Below are 25,284 nucleotides of genomic sequence, written 5' to 3'. Positions count from 1 at the left end.
AATGCTTCCAATGATGATGAAATCCATAATACATGAATCAACCTATTCCATTTTTGGATAGCTCACTTTAAGTGAGTACCTGGAAAGGTCTTAGCCTAAAAGGCCAAAGTCTCCCATTGCATCCTGGGCCATTTCCAGTTATCCTGATGAATATCTGATCACTGGATCCAGATGACTCAGGAGGAGAAAATGAGGCTGGTGACCTGCACAGCCCTCCCTCACTCAAAACAAAGTTAAGTAAAAGTCATATCATCATTTCTCTGATGTCATGGTCCTCTTCGAAAATGAAGGATGAATACAACCACCACCACCACCACCACCACTGCCACCACCACAACAGCTCTTCCTGTTAGGAATTTTCACATCTTTTAATAGGAACGGACCTCAGGGGGCATCTGATCTAACCAGGATATAGAGTTCCCTCTACATCTGTGACATGTGGTCATTCAATCTTGATCTGAAGACCTCCAGTCATGGGGCAATCACTACTTTATGAAGCATCCCATTTACCTTTTTAACAATTTTGATTGTTCAGAAACATTGCCTTACGTCAAGTCAAAACTTTCTTCTTACCTTTTACACATCACTTCTAGCTCTTCGTTCTGCGGCCAAACCAAACAAGTCAAATCCATCTACGGCATCTTTGAATACTTTAAGACATTTATCGTGACCATAGGCAGGTCACTTGATCTCTATGAACCTCAGTTTCCTTTTCTGTTAAACAGTAGGGTTGGACCAGATGACCTCTGAGGTCCCTTCCAGTTCTATAGTCTTGTGATCTTATGTCCTCCAGTGAGTCTCACTTTTAGACTCCTCAACTCCATGTCCTTCAACTGATCCTAGGACAGCTTAATCTCCAATCCCTTCCCTGGCCTGTTTGACTGCCTTTGAATTCAGCTGAACTTTACTAACCATGGCACTCCAGATGGAATGTTCTGACTAGGGACCAGCTGTGGTTTTATCTGAGACCTAGGCTAGTCTACTTGGAAAGAGATTCAGCCCTGTGTGGGAATGATCAATGAATGTGGTGTAATGCTAGTCAGTATTAATAATGCACAGAATTGGACCAATTCTGAGTTCTTTAGGTTGCCATGCTTAAGTGAAGGGCTAATTTTGGTCGTGTGACCTCCTTCCTCCTCTGTTACTCTAATGTCTTCATCTTTTTTGAATCTGTTGTAGTGTGGTGACCAATGACATAAATAGTGACCGTGACAGCCATAACCAGACAACAATATGCACTTCAAACCGCAATAACAACATTGTTTGTAAAAGGCTTTAATTCATTCATTCATCTATCTACCCATTTATCCTTTCATTTGAGTCTTGAAACATTCCTATGAGGTAGGCAGGATAGGGCAAGAACTTCTGTCCCCATTGGCCAGATAGGGAAGCTGAGGCCCAGAGGCACTTCATGCCTTGTCTAGGGTCACACAGAATCAGTCCAGATTAGAACACAGGTCTTTTGTATTGACAGTTCTTTCCATAGAACTCCAGGTTGTACTGAAAGAGCTGTTTGAGTAGACAAAACTGTCCATGCCTCTGTTGTCAAGGTGGTTCAGTATAATCAGTGTCTCATTCTTGCAAAGCACTTTTATATCTGACCCTAACAGAATCCCTGAGAAGTACACACCATTACCCCATTATGCAGATGAGGAAACTGTGGCTGAAAAAAAGAAATGACTTGACCAATGGGACATAGGGAGTTGGTGGCAGGGTCCGGACTCCATTCAGGGTCTCTTCCTTCCTAGTTCCTACTCCATTTTGCTGTGCTCATCTATGGAGGAATTAGGTCAGGGAGTCAAGTGAATTTGTTTGACTGCTGAAGAGGGGGGACAGCCACTTAGACCACTCCTTCCATCTTTTCATGGAGGTGCCTATGTGTAGGTGGAAGTCAACACCTGGGGCATCCTCCTGCCCAGGAATGGACTATGACCAAAAATTTCTAGCTTGAAAAGAAAGAATCAGCTATGAGTCCTGTAAACACAAATCAAATGAGATGATGAAAGGAATGGGTGAGATACATTTCCTTTCTGGAGGTGTACCTCTCCCTCCTGAAAATAGTCCACTTCGGAAAATATTTCTTTGTTAATTACTTAGAAGTCTCAATATGGCAGACCTAAGACACTTTTCCACCAATACATCAGGAGTGTTCCTAGCCTAAGATCACCATGTAGGCCAATGGAATTCCCACTGGAAAGACTCCTCAAATCAACCTACCTCCACTCCTTTTATTCCAGTTAGAGACCACATTTCAAGAAGGAATAAAGCATTCATTAAGTCACACTTTGTCCAAAGGACAGTCTGGACTTTGCTTCAGGAAGTCCTTGTTGTAGCCTTGTGAAATGTACCTCTAGGGTAGAGGAGGGTGGGGGGATTCACTTCTCTTTAGGGACTAACCTTTTCTTGTACTTTCTCATCTTGAGTCTTTTGCTCTTTTATCACAAAGGACAGAAGTTAGAACAAGTTGGCTTCCGTGTCTAGGACAGTGGAGGGAAACATTGATTTCATTGGTATAGGGACCGCTCAGTGAGGAAATCCCTCTGATAGTATAGATGAGTAGCTTCTCTGCAATCTATCGGAGAGTTATCTAGAGCATTGAGAAATTAACTGACTTTCTCAGGGTCACACAGTCAGTGTGTATAAGAGCCTGGTCATGAACCTGGGTTTTCCTTTCTCAGAGACTGGCTCTCTGTCCACAATACCAGTGATTATGGGGCTATTATTCTGAGAATCTTCTTTGTCCAAGAGTCGACCTGTAACTTCTCAAAGGGATATTCCAAGCCATTTTCCCAGGCTTTGATGTCATAGTTTTGGGGAGGAGGCTAATGATTTTCAAAGCAGTCTGACTCATATTGTGTAAATGGTCCCGGTTGTCTTCTTCCTAGGGTCCCATCTGGTTCGCCTTGTCTGCTGCTTGGCAGTGGTGCTGGAGATGTTAGCCCAGAGAGGGATCTTTCTTTTCCTATGTGAAACCAGCACAGATACTGCCCCATTCAGGATGTTGGGGGGAAGGAATGCCACATGTGGGGACACATTCCAGATGCAGATGAGGGCTGGGGAAAGACACCATGTTCCATGGATTGGACATGAAGTAGGGAGGAAACCAGGCAGAGATCAGCTGTCCTTGGATGGGAAAGTGATATCCAATTGGGTATACTAGGCTGGGGGGCACCCTGGGTGTCAGGCTGGATCCCTGTTCAAAGGAGAGAAGAGAGAAAATTAGTTCATAGATCTTACTCTAGCATTGCCCTCAGGCTATCCTAAAGAAAGACCTCACTCTATTGATGAATAATTACAAATAAAGATCTGGTCTTCCCAGAAGTTGTAAACTCCTACCTACTTATTCTGCATGACTTCAGATGGAGAGGAGGAAGCTATTAAGAGCAGATTTAACCTAGATGCCAGAAAAAACCTCTTTCCCATCTGAGTGGCCCAAAAGGGCAATGTGAGCTCTGGAGAGTGTCTAGCAGAGGCTGAAGGCTGACTTGTTCTTACTCATAGAATTCCATAAGCATTGAAGTTGGAATCCCAATACCAGTGTCTTATGTCTTTTAGTTCAATGTCATTATTGAATGGTGGCATAGTGGATAGGGCACTGGGTTTAGAATCAGGAGTTCCAATCCAGCCTTAGACACTTATCAGCTGTGTGACGCTGGGTAAGTCATTAAAAAATCCCTCTGTTTGCCTCAGTTTCCTCATCTATAAAATGGGGATCATAATAGTACCTCTCTCCCAGGGTTACTGTGGGGACCAAATGAGATAATATTTGTAAAGCCTGGCACACAGTAGGTGCTATATAAATGCTAGCTATTGCTATTGTCAGTTGTGGTAGTGGTATGGCAGTAATGGTAGGAGTAGTGGTAGCCGTAGTAGTAGTAGTAGTAGTAGTGGTCGAAGTAGTAGCAGTAGTGGTAGTAATGGTGGTAGTAGTGGTAGTATAGTAGCAGTAGTAACAGAAGCAGTAGCAGCAAATTAGTAGATTGTGGCTCTTTTGACAGTTTTTGTTTGTAACAAAATAGTATGTTCATTTAACTGAATGCTATTAACAGGAAATATTGACATAAGAATTAGTCACATGTGGGAGAGTGCTCAACTGTACTCGCCTTGACATCCTCCAACAGCTGTATTCCCTCTTTGACATGCAGCAATAACTCCTCTACAACAAGGTATTTGCTCCTGCCAGTCTTTAAATTCAATGGCCTATTTTTGGGAGGGGGTGGGGTGAATCTGCATTCTTTTAGACCACTCTATAGATTTTGATCCTTTAGTTTGCTTCCTATAAGCAACTTTCTCCATTCATAGATATCTCATTCTGTTTTTTCCCCCTGACTCTCCAGGAGCTCCCACTCTGTTTTTTTTATTGGCCCCTTGTCCTGAATCTTTAATGTGAGTTTGTCTTGAATATCTTTTCTCCTTCCTCCTCCTCATCTTCTTCCTCCTTCTCCTTTTCTTCCTCCTCTTCCTCTTCCTTCTCCTCTTAGCAGGCACCGAAAAAATATTCTTTGTGTCGAAATAGCATGAACTGAATCTAGGGATAAGCTTATTTGACTGAAGGTTGTCCTCTTGATTAGGCACTCTAAGCTTAATGAAATGGTGTGCCAGAAAGAAGGGGATTTTTACCTGTATGGACACTTTTTTGTTAGGATCCTAGGATCCTATATTTAGAGTTGGAAAGGACACTAGAGGTCATCTAGTTCAAACCTTTCATTTTTACAGATAGGGAAAATGAGGCTTAGAGAGGTTCATTGTGGCCCCAAGGCCAAGCAGGTTTTAAATGACAGAGCCAAGCTTCAGACCCAGGCCCTTGGACCCCAAATCCATCTACTTTTCCACCTTCGCACTCCAGCTTGTTTTATCTGGGATGGTTAGCACATCAAAAGAGAATTAGTTGAGTCTGGGAAACTTCCATTTTCTCTCTGTGTCTCAGGATAATTGTGGAGAGTCTTCTAAAAGCCCACTCTTTTGATGTGCTGCTGAGTCCCTAATGAGAACAAATTATATCAAGAAACTGTTAGGTCAAGGTCTGCAGCATCATTGTAGACTCAGCCTATTCATTTATGGATTATTAATGGACATTAGCTGATTACTGGACTTTGTCTACAGCCAATAGAAAGGTGGTGAAGAGCCAGGGGGCCAGGGAGAAGCTACATTCTTTCTAGAACTGTGAACCAGAGGAATGCCCTTGGGATCAAAATCCAGGCAATGGCTTTGATGTGGGGCAAAGGGGAATGTTAATGCCAATCCTTTACGTGCATAGAGGTTCTCTAACTTTTCAAGGCACTTTGATGTTGCCCTTCTCATTTGATCTCACAACCCTCCCTGAGGTAGGGAGACAGACCGCAGCACAAGGCTGCTGGATTCTTGAGTTTGGTGATCCAGGAGTGGTGGGAAAGTTTTGATTTTCCCATTTTAAGAGGGAATTCTAAGGTCCAGCTGAACTCTAACAATCTGTGAATCTATGATGACTACCCTCCTCCCATTTGGCAGCTGATGGAAACTGAGACATTGATCAGTGGGATGACGTGAGTAAAGCTACGTAGTTGTTTAGTAATTGGGCCATTGCTAGAGCCCAGGCATCCAGACTTCTCGACTTAGGCAGCATTCTCAGTGAGGCCTCGGAGGACTCCTTCACATGGACATCAAAGGGATGAAGGAGGGGAGAGGGGCAGATTAAAGAGACTGAGAGAGGGCTAGAGCAGGACTGAGGCTGTCGAGAAAAGGGGCTAGGGGAAAACAGCAGGAGAGGGAGAGGGGGATGACAACTTATGGCAGAAAAAGTCAGAGCTGAAAATATGAGAACTGCAAGGACCTCAGAACATGGAATATCAGAGCTGACAAGGGCCTTGGAGAATACTGGAGCTGCAAGGGGTCTTAGAACATAGAATGGCAGAGCTAGGAGGTGCCTTAGAACATGGAAAGTCAGAACTGGGAGGATGTTAGAACTGATGCTGGAGTTTCTTAGAACAGACTTAGAATTGGGAGGGACTGTAGAATAGGGAATGTCAGAGTTGGGAGGGACATTAGAACAGGGAATGCCAGAGCAGGAAGGGAGCTTAGAATAGGAAATAAAAGCTGGGAGAGGTCTTAGACAAAGAGTGTCAGTCCATAGAATTTTAGAGTTAGAAAGGGTCATCTAGTCAATCAGTCAACACACATTAAGTACCTACACTGTGCCAGGTACTGGCAATGTGAAAAGGAGAATTAGATTGTCTTTGCCCTCAAGGAACTTCTATTAGGTGAGCATATAACATAAAGAAACCAAAACAAATTGGATAAAGAAAAAGAACAAAATGTCTCGTAACAACTGGGAGAACAGCCTCATCGGTTGATTGATGTACTCTGGTCTGGCCAGCCTCCCTCAGCCCTGCTGGAGGTAGCAGAAGGACAGAGTGCCTGTGGGGATGGCACTAGCATGGAAGCTAAGACTACAACTGCAGGCTGCTGCTGACACGCTTGGATGTTGTAACCACGTCATGCCACAATGCCTCATTTTTCACCCCGGGATGGGGAAGCTCCCAGGTGGGTCAGCCCTCCCATCTCGGAGTCCCTCCTCCTCTTCACTGTCACTCCTATCCAGGGCCCATCTGCCACTTACACATGTGTCCAACTTTGGTGCTGGGATGACATCCATGTCTTTCAGATTCTGCAGGCCCTTGAAACTGCTAAGTTTTTCATGTTTCCTCCACTTGGCCCGCTGGTTCTGGAACCAGATCTAGGGAGAAGGAGGACAGGAGAGGGAGAGTGAGAGAAAGGGGACAGAATAAAACCTCCATCCTTGTCTTGCCAGCTGGCATTTAGACATTGTCTTATGTCTTCTGAGAACTTTGCACGCTTTATCTCACTGGATCCTCAGATCACCCTGGTATAATTATTGTTCTGACATTATGGCTTAATATCCCTGGTTCTCTCAACTGAGTTTCCTGCAGCATAAAGTCAAGGCCTTTCAGCCCCCCTCTTCCAATCACCCTCTTTTGGATGTTCCCCAGCTGACCAATATCCTTCTCAAACCAACACAAAGCTCCAGACCAGATCTAACAAGGGCAGAAGAAGATCTTATTTCTAGAAGCTGCCTCAGGAGGGAGCAGGTTGTCCATCACTGCAGGTGATTAAGCCTAGGTCTGATGACCGTTTGTTGGGACTGTTGTAGAGGGAATCTTTTCCCATATATGGGTTGGAGTAGCTGGCATCTGTGTTCCCTCCCAAGTCTGAATTCTGGGATGTTATGAAAAACAGCAACAGTTTTATCTCAGGGAAGTCAGGTAAGAGGAGCTAGGTTTGAGTTTCACTTCTAGGTGGGACCTCAGTAGGTCCTTGAGTAAATCCCTTCCTTTCCTTGAGTCTGGTCCTCTTCTGAAAAGGGAAGGGGTTGGGCTAGCTGATCTCTGGGGCACCTTCTAGCTCAGTTGCCTGATCTATGCTTTTGGTTGAGAGAACATGGGGTAGGAAACCTGGGTTTGACCTTGGCTTTTCAGGAAAACTTGTGTTGTATTAGTGCTAAGTATGATCAAGATTAGGGCATCTTAGCCTACTAGGATGTGTGGCTGATGGATTAGTCTTCCAGGGATGAAGCCTGTGCAGTGAAAAAAATGAGCCCGAGACAGTCTGCCATGACCCAGCAATGTGATCTTAAGCAAGCCCTATAGGACTATGGAAGAAGGTGGGCTTTGGAGTCAAGGGACTTTGTTACAAGCCTTGCCCCCAACACTTACCACTGCCATCTTCTTCAAACCTCTCATTTTACAGATAAGAAAACTGAGGCTCAAAGAGATTAAGTGCTTTCCCCAAGGTTTCCAGGGAGTGCTTGCAGAGCCAGGGTTAAAACCTGGGTCCTAGGAGCATAGGTCTTGCACTGGAAAGGACCTCAGAAGTCATCTTATTCAATCTCCTTGTTTTACAGATGAGGAAACTGAGGCCCTGAAATATTGGCTAAATGCCCTCAGAAGTAGTGCAAGCACCTTCAAAATCTGGGCATGGGGGCAGACATGTGGCACTCACCTGTATTCTGGCCTCTGGAAGGTTGATCTTGGCTGCCAGTTCATTGCGGATATGGATGTCTGGGTAGTGAGTGAACTGGAAAGTCCTCTCTAGCTCCTGGAGTTGGTCTGTGGTGAACGTAGTGCGGATTCTTCGCTTGCCTTTCCTCTCCTCTGTATAGTAAAGAAGGTCTCCTTTTTAATAGCAGTCCCTTTCCCCTTTCCTCACCTGCCTTCCCTCCCCTGATATTAGAACAGTCCTTCAAGTCCAGCTGAAAACCCTTCAGTGTTACTCCATTGGCTATGGACTGAAAGCAGAAATCTTTGCTTTGGTCTTGGCATTCAAGGCCCTTTGCCCTTGGGTATTCATCTCCAGTCATCCTGATGAATATCTGGTCACTGGATTCAGATGGCTCTGGAGGAGAAGTGAAGCTGGTGACCTTGCACAGCCCTCCCTCACTCAAACCAAAGTCAAGTGCAACTCATGTCATCATTTCTCTGATGGCATGGTCTTCTTCAGCAACGAAGGATGAACAGAAACTACTCTCCTTCGTATTTGTTATTCTCTGTTGCCCCTTGGACATGGGCCAGGGTTGTCCTGCCTCTTTGATCTCAACATTCTATAATCCTCTCGCCATCACTGTTTCTGGTTCAGCCTTCAAATTCCACCTCCACGAAAGTTTCCATGACTTCCTTCATTGGATTGACAAACTCACTTCTTCAACTTGATATTATAATCTCATCATTTCTGAATCTGGCATACTCATCTCTCCCCATAGATTATCCTCTCTAATAGGCAGCAAGTTCCAAAAGAGCAGGGACCAGACCTCATCTATTTATACCCATTTTCCCTCCCCCAATGCCTGACACAGTATAGCCTAGAGTGGGTGCTTTATACATTTTGGTGAATAAACTTCCAGAAGCATCATGTTAATCAACCTGCTTCAAATTTTTGGGAAGATTAAGCTACAAAGGAGTGAAATGACCAAGTGTGACTTTTATTTACTTTTATTTACAAGGCAGAGTGATGGAAAGACTCCTGATCAGGGAGCTGAGACCAGGGTTCTAGTTGCTGCTTTTCGGGTGATATTGGATAAATCACCTAACTCCTCCGGGCCTCAGCTTCCTCACCTTTGACATGTTGGGACTGGACTAGGTGATCCCTATTTTTCAAATGCTAAAATATTCTTTTCTTCAAGTTCTTTCATCCTATATTCCAAGGAGCCTTTGACTTGTAACATTTAGTGTTCTGACATTCCTTGTTCTAGGGTTCCTCCCAATTCTTTTTTTAAAAATTAATTTGTTAATTCTTAGTTTTCAACATTCACTTCCATAAGATTTTGAGTTCTAAATTTCCCCCCCTCTCCAAAATGGTGTGCAATCTGATATAGGTTCTCCATATACATTCATATTAAACGTTTTTTCACATTAGTCATGTTGGGTCTCTCCCAATTCTTACATTCTATGACCTAAGCCCCTCTCAGCTCTGGTGTTCTAATTCTAACTAATTTTAGTTCTGTCTAACATTATATATTTGAAGATTCCTCTCAGCTCTTCCATTTCATATTTTCAGACCTCACCTAGGTGCCATCTCATATGCTAAACTCCCTCTAGTCATTGACATCCTGAGCTCTAAATTCTTTCTGGTCTCTGATATCTTCTGTTCTAAAGTCCCTCTATCCTCTGACTTTCCTCATTCTAAGATCCCTCCATTCAGATATTTTGTTTTCTCAGGCCCGCCCAGCTTGGACACTCCAAATTTGCCCCTCCATTCCCATTCTCTGCTAGAGTCTCCAAAGAGCTTCTAAGCATCAGAAGTAACTAGGAAGAGGGCAAGATTTTCTAAGACAAGGAACATATTGAATCTTGTATCTTTGTCCCCACCGGGCTCTCTGCACCCCAAGCGAGGCGAATCTTTGCTTCTGAATTTCTGACTAGCTAGATAATCCTAGAATAATTGAGAGTCTCTATGTGTTTCCTTTTCTTGGATTTGACTCAAAGGGAGCAGAGCCTTTCTCTCACCTCCCCCATCTCTCCTTGGATGCCTGTTCAGGAAACGTGACTGTCCAGAAAACCATCTGGTACTTGGTTTCATAAATGAAGTAACTTGAAGGTCAGGTTGCCCAGGGCTCCATGGTGAGATTTGTTTCGGGATGGGAGGCAAGGAGTGAGAAAAAAATACATATGGAGAAGTTGTTTCTGTAAATAAACTTGAAAGGAATGGGAGCCAAAAGCAGGCTTTTGGTCAAGTGAAATTCATGAGTTAGAGGCATAGAATTGACCACCTGAAGGGACTGCTGATTTAGCCGGGCTTAACTCCTAGCCCCCAGCCGTGAAACAGAGGGTTCCCAGGGCTGGCAGGGGCCAGAGTGTTAAAGGAGGGCAACAGAGGCTAACCTGGCTTCAGACTAAATGTTCCTAGGATCAGACTGGCTGGTGATGGATGGTCTCTGCTGTGGGCTGCTAGTGGAGGAGAGGCATCTCCCGCAGCAGAATTGGGATTACTGATGTACACCAGGAGAGATTTGCAGAAGTCATACAGAACTCCTTCTCCTTGCCCCACCTTCATTTTTTAGAAGAGAAAACAAAGATTGACCGTAGATATATCTATATTGAGTTGAAAAATGCATAGATATACTTGTATATTTATACTTGTACACACATACGTGTATATATGACACACATGTGTATATATACACACAAACATGTATACCCCAAACACAGATATATGTTTACACATATGTGTGTATATGTGAAAATGTGTTTTTCCTTGGCATGTGCGTTCCTTCTCTTTACACAGATGCCTTAGTGCCTGATTTCTTGTGTTTAAACTTTTTGCCCAGTGGCCAACATTTTAGTGATGGGCCTCTCTCAACTTAAATAGGCTGACCTTGGACCACCACCCGGGGCACTACTGGGCCTTTTCAGAGTGGAGGGGCCTTCACAGGATCACACTATGGTGGCAAAGCCTTTAAGAGTACAAGGTCATTTCAATACCCTAAGAAGGCAATGAAGGAGGATGGTAGTCGCCATTTTGTATATTGCTAGAAGCTTAATTAAATTCTCAAAGTGTTAATTAAGTGCCTATTAGGTGTAATAGCTGTGTGTAATGTGCTAGGGGTACAAAGAAACAAAAGGTCTCTGTCTTCTAGGATTTGCATTCTCCTGGGGGTTGTAGCAGTAAACTAAGTAAATACAGGATAATTTGAGGGAGGAAGAAAAGCTGACTGCCAGAGGAATATGGGAAGGCCTCCCTCTGGAACTGAGGTTTGAAGGAAGCTGCTGATACTAGAAGATAGGGGTCAGGAAGGTGTACCATCTGGTCATAAGCAAAGTCCCAGAGGTTGGAATTGGACTGGCTCTCATGGTGTGAGCAGAAGAACAGGGTAGAATCAGGTTTGGAAGGTTTTGTAGCTGATGAGAGCAGAGGGGTCGGGGAAGGAGAGAAATAGACATGAGAACTTGCCCCCAGAGTGGCTGTGATTGGATGTTTGAGGGTGGGGAGAATAGGTTTAAATCTCCTTTAGGACATTCTACCTGGAGAGAGTTGTGCATCCCAAGGCTAAAAGCAGCAGAACCCAGCCAGGAAGACAAAACCCCTTACTCATATTGGGGGGAGTCAGTGCATCAGAAGAAAATTAGGACCCAGAGGTGGTTGTATTGGGAGTAGGGATTTTGAAAGGAAGGCTTGTCCCCCAGAAAACCTTGGCTATTCCAGCCTGAATGGGAGTGCCCTGCATAGGGCATTCTAGCAGAGAACCAGGAGACAGAGGGAGAGATTGCTCTCTAGGCCATGATGGAGGAAAATGCTGCTTCATGATAGCATCCTGGGAAAAAGCTCTTATTGTCCCACCTTAGTTACAATTCTGCTATAAGCATTCATACTTCCCTTCAGATCTGAGATAGACTCTTCTTACCCTCCACTAGGGAAGGGAAACATTTTTTCCCCTAAACAATTCAGGATTTTTCAGTTCCTGTATTCTCCCCTTTGAGGAAGAAAAACACCCCAAGTCAAAGATCAATCATATGTGTGGGGAAAAAAACAAAGTCATAGAATGGAAGAGTTATGACTCTGGTTTTGAATAAGTCACCAGGGGACCCAAATATCTATTTATTCACAAAGTTTTTCTCTTTATAAAAGCTGGAAAATTCCAAGGCCCTTTGAAGTGTGCCAGAGACATTCTCTTTATCAAGGCAAGGGGGAAGGGGAAGGACATGCTGTGGTACATGCCACATGGTGGGCCTGGCCTGCTGGTTGGCAGACCTTCCAGGGGTAAAAAAAGAGAAAAAAAAAGCTTTCAGAGTTCTTCATCTTTAAAGAGATGCAGCAGGTTTGGCCACATACACAGAGAGCAGTGTATTGAAGCCTGGGACCTAGGATCACAGTCCTAGGCTTGGAAGGACCTGTTGAGATCATCCAAGCCAATTCCTTCATTTTACAGAAAAAGAGAGACTGGGGCCTAGAGAAGGGAAACTGTTTGCTTAAGGTTCCACAGAGTTAGTATAGAGCTGGGGGTGTGGTGCAATGGATAAAGGGCAGAATTGAGACTTAGAGGACCTGATTTTTGAATCCCAGGGCTGTAAGGTGTGTGACCTTTGGCAAGCCACTGAGTCTCAGTTTCCCCATACGGGGTAGGAAGTGGGGGTTGGACTAGGTGGTCTCTCAGGTTCCTTCCTGCCCTAAAAATCTAGAATCCTATGATCTATGATCTTAGTCCTACTTGATAACTAAGAAGTAGGCTTCAGGATTCACAGTATCATTGAATGTTAAAACTGAAAGGACCTTCAACGTCATCTAGTTTACTCTCTTTTCCTTTTCTTTAGAGATTAGGAAATTGAGACTCAAACAATCAAAATGGCCAGCTACCTAGGGAGTAAGTAGCAGACGAGGCACTTCAAACCTGGGTCTGCTAACTCCAAATTCTACCTTTCCACTATGCCACACTTTCTCTGGATGTATTTTTTACTTGGCCACCCACATGTTCCATGACCTCCTCTCCTTTCTTCTGTCATCAAAAGGGTGTGAATGCCAACCATGTTTGGGGCACTCTGCTAGGCACCACGGTGGTGACAAGGTAAATTAGAGGCAGGATCTAACTTCAAGGAGATTGTAGCCTAGATGGAGACAGATACATACATATACATACATGTATATATGTATATATATATATATATGTGTGTGTGTGTGTGTATGTAAGTGTTCTATAACCGTTTAGGGCAAGATTTAATATGTGTTTGGATGAAATCTGGCCAATCAGTATTAGAGAATTTCAGTGGAGGTAAGAGCTATCACTTTAGGTTTGATGGAAGAGGTCAGACTGTCCTTGGACCTTGAAAGTCAGGGAGGACTTGGCTAAATGGAGTGGAGGAAGGTGGCCATGATGGGCAAGGGAAAGGCAAAGAAGTGAGAAACTAAGCAGATAAGACTGACTGGATTGGAGTGTTCATTAGACTTATCATGGAGGATGTAATTGAGAGAAAGATTGAGGTCAGAGATGATAGGCCTTTAAAGTCTGGGTAAGGACATCAGTCTTACTTCTGTAAGCAATAGGGAGCCATTGTGATTTATTGAATAGAGGAATAAATGGTGTTGGACCAAAGGCTCTCTAAGGCTCTATCCAGTTATAAGACCTAATGAAAGAAGGGGTTTGTTTACTCAGGATTACAGGCAGAAGGGAGAGGGGGGTTAGGGGAAAGGAAACCAATGAGAAGACTATATTATCAGTTCAAATCTAAGGTGAAGAGAACCCTGATTAGGTTGGTGGCACTGGGATTACAAAGGATAGCATTAATTAGGGAAATGTTCTGAAGGAAGCTAAGTGTTATAGTGGGTAGAACACTGGACATTGGACCAGAAAGGATCTTCTTCATGAGTTCAAATCTGGCCTCAGACATGTACTAGTTGTGTGACCCTGAGCAAATCCCTTAACCCTGTGTGCTTAAGTTTCCTTCTGGAGACAGAAATGCAAACCACTCCAGTATTTCTGTCAAGAAAACCCCAGCGGTCAAAGAGCATCAGATTTGACTTAAAAAACAAGTTAACAAGAACAATCTGAAGGAAAAGTCAACAGGAATATATAGTGGGAAAAAGGATAGAGAGAAAAGTCAAGGCTGACAAAAGAAAGTTGAGTCTGGGAGATGGGAGAATGGTACTATTCTTGGCAGAATTTAATGTGGGAGAGATGATGAAGATCCTAAAAGAGAGATGAGGAAGGAAGAATTCACTGAAGGGGGTGATTAAGAGGTCAGTGGCTTAGTAAAGAAAGAAAGGTGGTGGGATTCAAATTCCCATAGAGGGTTCAGCCTCAGCAAGAAGGAGGGAGGTAGAGAGAATGGGTCAACAAGCCTGAACTTTTGTGGTGTAGCCGAGGGTGGATGAAAAACTCAAAATGGTTTAGACTCGATGTTCTCTAGATTCCCTTATGCCTAAGTGATTCTCTGTAATTCTTGTGGCTTCAATCCTCTCATCATGGTTGGAGTTGGAGCCATTTGTTTGGAGTTAGGGAAGGGCACAAGAGGTTGAGGAGAATGGAAAAGATCTGAAATTGCAATAGAGGCTAACTAACTCATGAATAAGTCTAGAACTCTTCTCTAGGCTGATTAGCACTATCCTGTCTTTCAACCAATATAATGTCCTCACAAGTCACTAGCTGTTATATCCTGCCTTTACTCCACCATTCTGAAGGGAGACTGGATACCTACCAACTGGAAAGGGATACTACCACCTGGGAAGGGAAATTGGGCTGGATGGAGCTCTAACATCTCAGATCGCCATTTCATGATGCTCTCAAGCCTTCTTCATTTCACTCCCAGGCTCCACTCCTCACTTTCTGGACTTCTCTACCTCATCATTAGTCATATTGCTCTGGAAGTAAGGAGAGATCTAAGTCCTATCTCTAATATGTACAAGCTGTGTGACCAAGGACCAAGTACTTCTCTGATTTGCTCCTTTACACAAAAGTGCTTTTGGATCTTACCTCCTAGGGGTATTGGGAGGATCAAATGAAATAAATCACACAAAGTGCTATGATCAATACTCTTATGTTTTCTAAGTCATAAATCACCAGATTAATGCCGCTTATAACTGTTTCCTGAGAAGTTGGTCCTCTCTGAGGTTAGTTCCAACATTATTGCTTCATTCTTTTTCAAACTCTCTCTCTAATGACTTTCTCTTTCTCCAAGATCTGTCTTCTTTAGACAAAATGGGCAGGTGGCATTCAAGACTCAATTCAGGGAGGCAGGGAGACAATGACATTATTCCAGTGCAGGGACTTCTATGATCAAAAGTACATCAAGCAGTCAATCAAATGATCAATCGGCAAACATTTGGTAAGCACCCGCTATAACCAGATACTCTACTAAGTGCTGGGGATACAAGAAGAGGCAAAGACAGTTCCTCACCTCAAGGAACTCACAATATAATGGGAGAGATTAGATGCAAACAAATATATACAAAGCAAGTGATATACAGAATAAATAGGAAATAATTACGAGAGGGAAGGCACTGGAATTAAGAGGTGTTGGGGAAAACTTCCTGATAAAGGTGAGGTTTTAGTTGGGACTTAAAGTAAGCCTGAGAAGTCAATAGTCAGAGTTCAGGAAACAGGTCTATACTGAAGAGAATACAAGTCCAAGTACATGAAGAGGGGGAAAAGGGTAGATAGGTACTCAGTCAATACTGATTGACCAGTTGATGTTGACTGTGGAGAGTGCTGTGGGCTAAGAGTAAGATGTCCTGGGGGTTGGTTTCAAATCTGCCACTGACTTCCTGTGGGACTCAAGTCAAGTCACTCCCTCATCTTTAGTTAATTTTTCTGTAAAATTAGAGGATTGGATAAGATGACCTCTGAGATCCCTTCCCATGCTGACATGTGGCAATTTCAAGATTCTATTTCAAGACAAATGGAGATTAATGGGTTAAAACTCTTACCTGCAACCTTACCTTGAGGACCATTTCTAAGCAAAAGTGCACTGGTTGACATTATAAGGGATAAAGGTAAACTTTACTGTCTGGAGAGCTGAAGTGGCTGCTGTTATCTCCTTCTAATCAACCAAGCCCCTTCACTTCTGTTGTGGAAACAAGATTTCATGATCTGCCTTCCCACTCTCACTCTCTGCCTGCTCTCCTTCCCTCTTTGCTATTCATCTGTTTGTGATTCCCTGAAGGCCTTGCAATGAAAACTGGTGCCTTGGACCCTTATATTTAAGAATCTTCGGCCCCATTTTTTGGCAGCAATGATTATAGAGTCTCTATACTCACAAGGTGTTTATAAGGTGGTGATTCACCTTTAATAATGCTGATGATAGCATTCATAAAGTGCTTTAAAATTTGCAAAATGCACTGCATACATTAACTCTTTTGACGATAAAACTGGATTTGATATCTCTCCCTGACAATCCTTTGCCCTAATTTCAGAGCTGTCAATATCTTTCCTAAAAATTGATATCTTTGGTTTTTATATTGCTTTCATTTCCAAATATAGGATATCCACCCAAATCTTAGTGAAATTTTAAGCTATTAAAATTTAAAAATTAAAGCTCTTAAAGCTTTAAGATACAACCTTTCATGCTCTAGCCTCCAGCTTTGCAGAGAAGAGAGAGAGGTTGTCCTCTTGTTCTTAAAGAGACTTAATATGTGAAGTCCTCTCTTACTTTACAGCTATTAAAGCCCAAAATGTAAAGTTATCAAAGCTTAAAACTTAGAGTTATTAAAGCTGAAAGCCTAAAATAAAAAGTTATAAAAGTGTAAAACTGAAAGCTACTAAAACTTAAAACTACACTAGGAATTTTGGGACACCTTGTATCTTTTCCCCCATCATGGACCCTTGTAACAAAAAATAAAAAAATGCAAAATAATCACATCAACTGAATCTGACAGAAGAGTAATGTTCCATGCTCATGGACCCCAAGTTTGCAAAGAAGGGAGTGAGTTTGCCTGCTTGTTCTTAAAGACATGTGAAGTCATGTCTCACTTCAGAACTAATAAAGATATTTTCCTTTTCATTAAGATCAGTTTTCTCATTCTGTGCCTGTGGTATAGGTTGTATACAGGTATTGTTTCCTTACTTTACTGTTGAAGAATCTGAGAAGCGAAGTTGCATGGTTAATAAGTGGTAGTTAGAACTCAAATCCAGAATTTTTTGCATGTAATAGGTAAACTCCAGCTGAATATAAGCTCCTAGAGGGTAGGGGTTGGTTCATTTTTGTCTCTCTATCCCCAGGCCTAGGCCTACGCCTTGTACCCAGAAAGTGCTAATAACTGTTGAGTCCAACTGGATTGTTGAAATTTAGCATTCAAGATGTTAATTCTCTACTCTTGGAAATTTCACCTCTAGTTAAGGCATGCCATCATCAAGTCAGCAGCTGTCCCTTGGTTTTAAAGCCTTATGGTTTCTTCTAGTCATGGCCAATCGCAGAGAGGACTCACACTTTTTCTCTTAATTAGGCTTGGTTTTAGTTGTTTTTTAGAACTGAAAATATGCTTTACTAAGCATCCTATCAGCATTCATGTATGAAGTAGGTATTCCCAAAGCTTCAGTTTATTATATAGTCATAACTTGTGGTGTGGCTCTTAAGGGAGCGACTCAGTAACCAGACTAATTGGGATTGATCAGAGTAAGTGGCATCATTAATTAATTCATCAATCAAACAAATGGCTGTTGCCATCTTTGCACTAGTCCTTGATGTGAGACAAATAGGAGAAGCAGTCTCAGAGGATTTTAGAGCCAGAGAGGGGACTTATACACCACCTAGTTCAGCCCCCTTCATTTTCTAAGGTCTATCTCAGCACTGATATTTTGAGTTTTAATGTCTCTCCCAGTCCTGACATTATCTGGATCAACAGATCACAGCTTCAGGATGGGAGGAGACCATAGGGGTTATGTAGCTGAGGCCCAGAGAAGCCAAATGACACAAAGAATAAAGGGTGACAGAGCCAGGATTCAAACTCAGTCTTTGACTCTAAATCCAGCTCTCTTTCCACTATTCCAACTAAGAAAGAAAGGAAGACATAGAGGCCAGAGCCTGACTGTCTCTAAGTCTCAAACAATCTATAAATCAATTAACAAGCATTTAATTAATGGATTTTTATGCACCAGCACTGTCCTAGGTGCTGAGGGTACAAGTACATTAAATTAAACAATCCCTTCTTGTTAGGGGCTTACTATATGCAAGATGCACATTTAAGAAGTACATTATGGAACACGATTGGATCTAACCAAATACTGAAGGCATAATTAAGAAGTTAAAAATGAGTTTAGTGAGAGAAGAAATCAGTGTAACCTGGAACAGTCTGGGAAAACTCTACTGGGAGTTGAGTCTCCATGGAACACAGAATGTAAAACTAGGGAAAGTCATAGAACACACAACGTCAGAGCTAGCAGGGGGCTTAGAACGGGGAATTTCAGAGCTAGTAGAGATGAGGAGACATAATGAGGAAGTGCTTCATCTAGGGCTAGATAGCTGGTTAATGATTAGGTGACTTTTCCAAAGGCTTCATCAAACTCTAAGAACCTCTCATGGGTTAAACCATAACCCATCCTCTCTAGGCCTCTTTCTGCCATGGCAGGGAATCCATAGACAGTGTAGGTTCTTGGTTTGAAAGGAAGGAAGAGAACAAGGGTTTATTAAGTGCCTACCATGTGCTAAGTAAACACTTCACAAATATTATCTCATGTGAGCCTCACAACAGCCTGGGAAGGAGTTGCTGTTATTATCATCTCTATTCTACAGATGAGGAAACTGAGGCACAGAATGGTTAAATAACTTGCCCAACTAGTATGTATCTAAGGCTGGATTTGAAACCAGGTCTTTATGACTTCAAGTCTATCACTTTATTCACTGTGTGACCTACCGATCTCGAGAAACCTACTCTGTCAAAACCCAGCCCATTCAAAGAGAAGCAAGGGAGGGTTGAAATATGCATGTACATGTGTTTATGTGGAGCAAAGGGACTGTGGTGAGAGGGAAGGGAAGAAGGAGGGAGATGCCAGCAAGGAAATGCCTCCCTGTGAGTTCTTCCTGTACTTTTATTAATTTTGAGAGATGTGTCATCACACTCCAGTGGGCCTTCAAAGGGAGAGAGTCAGCAAAGCTTAATTAAGCCTGAGCCGTTTAGCACATTGATCATAAGAAATACACAATTTACACAGGTGATTAGGCCACGTAATTATAGACCAATGTTTCTCTTGCTCAGATCTATTCTTAGTGTGCTTGATCTATCTGTCTGTCTGTCTGTCTGTCTGTCTGTCTATCTATCTATCTATCTATCTATCTATCTATCTATCTATCTATCTATCTATCTATCTATCTATCTATCTATCTACCTATCTATCCATCCATCCATCCATCCATCCATCCATCCATCCATCCATCCATCCATCCATCCATCCATCCACCCATCCATCCATCCATCTATCCATCCATCCATCCATCCATCTATCCATCTCTCTCTCGCTATCCATCTAATCTGTTCATTTATTTATTTATTTATTCATTTATCTACCCCACTACATGGGGAGCAGTGTTTGACAAAGATCCAGACTGAGGCTAATACCATGGGGGAGAATGAATGCCTTGGTTTTCCCTTACTTGGAACCTACTTTTGGGTTCTAGATGCCATCCTCAGAGTCCAAGTTTCTCTTGAGGGTATTTCTGGGTTGTCTGAGCTGGTTCTGCAAGTCATGGGATTATTTAGGGCTGGAAAGTATGATCCCCTCATTTTATGTGTGAGCAAACTGAACTCTAGGGATGTGGTGTGATTTAGGATCATAGAGTCAGAGCTGGAAGCAATCTCAGAGGTGATCTAGCACAACTCTCTAATTTTACAGATAAGAAAATTGAGGCCTGAGGAGCTTAGGTGCTTGCCCAAGGTCCCATGGGTAGTGAGTGGCAGAGCCAGGACTGGCCCAAACCATCCTCCTGCAATTTTTCTGGCCCTGGATGACCCTCATCTAACCCTCTTCTGGGCTCTAGTACTTTTCAGTAGGAAGACAAAACTGGGCTCATCCCATGGAGCACTGAATGCTAGGTGGTACAACTTTTCACCCCATGACATTTGACTCTTGATGGGATTCTTTTTAAGTCTTTTCCTTCCATCAAGCTTATGTTGTTTCACTAATATTCTTTTTACTGACTCATTATCTCCTTCCCTTTTCATAGTATAGAATCAGAAGTAGTATTGAGTAATGGATAAAAGCTTGACTTTGGAGTGAGGAAGATTTGGGTTCACATTGCACCTCAAGCGCTTACTATCTGTGACCCTGGGTGACTCACTTCACTCTGTTTGCCTCAGTTCCCTCTCCTGTAAAATGATCTGGAGAAGGACATGGCAAACCACTCCAGCATCTCTGCTAAGAAAACCCCAAATGGGGTCACGAAGAGCTGAAATGACTCAACACAAATAACAACAACCTCCAAATGACATTCATGAAGTATTTGCTGAGTCCCGGCTGTGCACAGGGCCCGTTCCAGGAGACCTGGCAAAGAATTTTAAAGTGTTCTTTGGAGAAGTCTCATTGTGCCTGCTTTGATTGGCCCTTTTTCTTCAGGTTTCTTATCCTTTCTGTCATTAAGGACTCTAGTCGTGGGATACTAGGTCTAGAGGTGAAAGGGACCTCACAGGCCATGTGGTCCAACCCCTTCATTTTATAGAGGTGGGGGGACTTGAGGTCCAGAGAGAGGAAGTATTCAGGGACCAAAGCCTCCTAGATCTCGGATGGGTTCTCAGAGGCAATCTGGTCTACCTCTGTCGTTGCATAGGCCCAGGGAAGTGAATATTGACCTTGAATATTTCTCTTTAGCATATCTGCCTGGAAGTTTCCACCCTCCTTCCTGCAAAAAGTCTACAAAAAAGGAAGAAACCACACTGTACCCTTATGGGATTGTGGCCCATTTTCCTTCTTGGTTATATTCCGGGTTTTTTCTTTTTCATCTCCAGGCACATAAACCAATCTTTACTTTCCAAGGTGCGCTCCCACCTGTCTCCATTGCTTATAAACAGAAGTGTTGGACACGCAGCATGCGATCAGCAACATTCCGGAGTGCAGCCCCAACCAGATTAAAATGTAGCAGGGAAATATTTAACACAATAGAAATGCAATAAAGCAGAGATAACATTACATTTAAAACTAAGTCAATATGGCACCCTTTGGGAGCCTTATGTATGTATTTAGTGGCCAAACAGGAAACCAGGCTGTACATCACAAGGCAGGGAGTGAACCAGTTAAAACTGGAGACTGGAGACCTGAGTTCAGATTTTAGCATTCTTCTTACTACCTATATGGCCTTGGAAAAGTGTTTTATTCCTCTTTGGGTCTTGCAGGGCACCTAGGTAGTGCCATGGATAGAGCACCAGTGCAGGAGTCAGGAGGTCTTGAGTTCAAATCTCACATCACACATCTCAGACACTTGACACTCACTAGCTGTGTGACCTTGGGCAAGTCACTTAACCCCAGTTGCCTCATCCTGGGCCATCTCCAGGCATCCTGATGAATGTCCGGGCACTGGATTCAGATAGCTCTGGAGGAGAAGTGAGGCTGGTGACCTGCACAGCCCTCCCTCACTCAAAACAAAGTCGAGTACAAGTCATGTCATCATTTCTCTGATGGCATGGTCTTTGGCAATGAGGGACAAACACATACACACACCCATGTGTCAAATGAGGGAGCTGGACCAGAGGACCACCCCAGCTCCTTTCAGTTCTGAACCTCATGATTTTATGAGTTTGAGGCAGCAAGAAGTAGCTCCCAATGTTGGCTTCCTCTTGCTTTAACTGCTGGCTGCTCTGATCAAATTGGCTCGGAGTTCCACGTGCCCAAATGCCAGAGCTATTAATCACCCCTTCTGGAGATAACAGAATCAGTGCTGCCCCAGTGGCTGGGATGGGCAGAGCAGGGCAGAGGTACCGACTCTTGTTCCTGGAAATACTGGTAGAAGATGTGAGACACTAGTTTTGAGGCCAGGGAGAATATTGAATCTACCCATTGGCCCCCATGATCCTTGGACCATCAAAATGAAATTCAAGCACCAACACACACCAAGTCCTTTCTGAGATTCTTAGAGAAAATTGTTTCCCTCATTTTTCTAGTCTACAGACATGGTCCTTTAGAACATATCACCAGGAGAGAATGAGAATCTTGGATCACAGATTCATAGATTTAGAGTGGGAAGGAACTTTGGAGGCCTTTAAGTCCAGCCCCCTTGTTTTACATATGGGGAAACCGAGGCACAAGAGGTTCAGTAAATTTTCAAGGAATTCAGTAAATGTCTGAATTGGAATTTGAATCTAGGTTTTCTTGATTTCAAATATAGCACTTTTCTCCAATATTCCTATGGTGCCTGGCTTGGGGAAATTAAAAGACTTGACTAAAGTCACATAGGTAAGTCTGTGTGGTCCTTGTCCTCATGGAGCTTATAGTATGGTAAGGCATTATCATGTAAACATAGAAAATGGAAAATATATAATGTTACATAAAAATAGGAGGCCAGGTGGTAGAAGTGAATATATATGTGTATATATATATATATATATATATATATATATATATATATATGTATATATACATATATATGTATGTAAATGTATATATAGAGCACACACACAGACACATACATAAAAACATACAGGCTTAGGGTTAAAAGGGAACTCATTGAACCTTTGTTCAATACCCTCATTTTACATATGGAAAGATTGAGGCCAATGGAGGTGTAAAGGGACTTACAGAAGGTCATACAGGTTAAGCAGAAGAGGTAAGATTTAAACCCCACGCTCATGATTCCAAGCTCAACATTATGTGGGATCATAGGAACAAAGAATTGGAATATCTTCCCCACTGTCCTGATACATAGATCACAATGGTCCTACTTACCATGTAGGGGTGGGTCAGTAAGGAACTTGTGCCCATGATCTTCTTCTCCTCCATCTCCTCTATTTCCTTTTGAGGGCTTCAATTCAGGACTCGCTGCCGGAAAATCATTCAGCTGGGAAACCATCTCTTGGGGTTCTGGGGAGCTGGCTGATGTCCCTGGGGTCATCTCCTCAAGGAGCGGTGTTCTGGAAGAGGGGGCTGGTGTCATCTGCTGGGGGTCCCTCTCCCATTTTCCCATCAGCTTGGGACCTGGGAGAGGCAGATCCATGAGTTAAATGGGGTCATCACTGGAAACACCTTCGTGTTCCATGTTTGAAGAAAGAAATATATGTGTGTTGGGGGGAGAAAGGAGGAAGTGGGCTAGAAAGGGAGAGGAGGAGAAGAAGAAGAGTAGAAGAAGAAAAGAAGGAGAAGAAGAAGGAGAAGTAGAAAGAGAAGGAGAAAGAGAAGGAGGAGAAGAAGAAGGAGAAGGAGAAGAAGGAAGTATCCCAAGAGCCAGCACCTCAAGGCAAAGGGAATAGTGGGCCTGGGCCAGCTTTGGATACCCCCAGGAGTAATTCCACATCTGCCCTGAATTAGCAAAAGTTTTAGCAAATCATTTTCCCTCCCTGGGCCTTTTGTATAAGGAAAGGGCTAGACTAGGTAATTTTTAATATATTTGCATTCTCTGACCTTGCCTTTTTAAAGGCCTCTCCTAGCCTCTGACATTTCCTGTTCTAAAGCCTCTCCCAGCTTTGTTCTAATAATTTATGTTCTTTTACCTCCAACGTTCTCTAATTCTCCAATTTTTGCGGTAGCGTGATGATCTGCCTTTCTTCCCTTTCAATTTTGATGGGAGAACAGCAGGCAGAGTCCTAGGCAGCCCATGTCCCACCTTGGCCTCTGAGAGTTTCCCCATGACTCTGTGGGAGAAGGCCTTCTTCCTACCCATCTTCCAAACTTGTGGGATAGGGTCCGATTCTCCAAGGACTTTCAGTTTCTCTTCTACCCTGGTAGATATAGTCAGGCCTGAGAAGAGTGGATGGGCCCAGAGTCCCAGCCCCCTGATGGATGAGTGGGGACAGTGAAGACCTCATACAAAAATGAAGGTTTGCCTGGAGGGCATTGGGAAGACTTTCCTGTCCCCTCATCCCCAGCCTGCCAAGAGTGCTCCTTCAGCACTCATTGCCTTGGATTAAAGTCTCCCAGAGTCCTCTGGGAAAATGTAAATGTTCTTGGTAAAGTGAGTGGTCATTACAATAATCACGGGAGGCATTTATGTTTGCAAAGTGCTTTACACACATGGACTCATTTGAAATTTATAGTAACACTATGCTTTAGAAACAAGTCCTACAGGCCTTATTGATCCCATTTTATACAGATGAGAAAAGTGAGCCTCAGGGAACCCCAGGGACTTGCCCGAGGTCACTCAGGAAACAAGTTCCGGAAGTGGGATTTAAACTCTTCCTCTTAACTCCCATCTAGCCACTGCTCATTGGCACTTCTCGTGATTATATTAGTGAGTCAGTAGGTGTTAACATTTCAGTCTGCCACAGTGACCTTCAGGTCTCCGAGACTTAGTTCCTTTATAGAGAACTCTTTACAGTTTGCCTTTCCCAAGACAATCTCAGGAGGAAGCTAGTAGAAGTGCTATTATACCCATTTTTCAGATGAGGAAGCAGTGGGCTGGAGAAGCTAATCCACTTGTCCAAGGTCATACAGGCAGAACTTCTTAATGCCAGGATTTGAATTCAGGTATTCTGATAGGAATTCAGTTCTCTTACTCCTTTCTGTACAGGACCACTGCATTCTATTTAGAATCTATCCCTCCTACCCCCTCACAAATGGAAGGCTATCTAGGACAGAGGGATAGAGCACTGGATCTGGAGTCAGGAAGACTGGGTTCAAATCTGGCCCCAGACACTTACTGTCTGTGTGATCCTGGACAAGTTTGCCTCAGTTTCCTCATCTGTAAAATGAGCTGGAGAAGGAAATGGCTAACCAGTCCAGTATCTTTGCCAAGAAAACCCCAAATGGGGTCATGGAATTTCATAGAAGACTGAAGATGACTGAACACCTCCACCACCAACGTAGAGCACAAGAATTAGAATCAGAGGATCAGTGTTCCAATTCTGCCTTAAATATTATATATGGGACCTTGAGTAATCGCTTAATCTCTCTGTGACTCAGTTTCTTCATTTGCAACATGGAGGGGAAGTTTAGATTCAATGGTTTCTAAGATCTCTTCCAGCCCTAGAAATTGTCACTCTGTGATCACCCAGAGTTCTTCTAAAGTGGTTCATCTCTGTGGGCCTTTAAACTTTTTAACATTCCCAATTTTAAATTCTAAAAGCCAAGAGCCCTGGATTCTAGGACTGACTCCCCCACTAAATACCTCTTTATGCTATGTAGCCTTAGGCAAATCACAACATCTCTCAGTTTTCTCACCTGTTAAATGGGCAGGC

General features: G+C 43.1%; 1 protein-coding gene across 1 annotated transcript; it reads right to left on the bottom strand.

Annotated features, from left to right (window-relative positions):
* Nucleotides 1–1,275: 1,275 nt before the first annotated feature.
* On the bottom strand, nt 1,276–24,214 carry ISX (intestine specific homeobox). Its single transcript, XM_072655856.1, has 4 exons — nt 22,841–24,214; nt 7,996–8,147; nt 6,596–6,712; nt 1,276–3,193 (listed from the first exon to the last, which is right to left on the bottom strand). Exons 1-4 carry the CDS (start codon nt 23,106–23,108, stop codon nt 2,963–2,965), a joined length of 768 nt encoding a protein of 255 aa, XP_072511957.1. The 5' UTR covers nt 23,109–24,214; the 3' UTR covers nt 1,276–2,962.
* Between the last annotated feature and the right edge of the window lie 1,070 nt (nt 24,215–25,284).

The sequence above is a fragment of the Notamacropus eugenii genome, chromosome 3 (assembly GCF_028372415.1).
Source record: "Notamacropus eugenii isolate mMacEug1 chromosome 3, mMacEug1.pri_v2, whole genome shotgun sequence".
Taxonomy (NCBI): domain Eukaryota; kingdom Metazoa; phylum Chordata; class Mammalia; order Diprotodontia; family Macropodidae; genus Notamacropus; species Notamacropus eugenii.
This window is presented reverse-complemented; position numbering and strand designations above follow the sequence as displayed.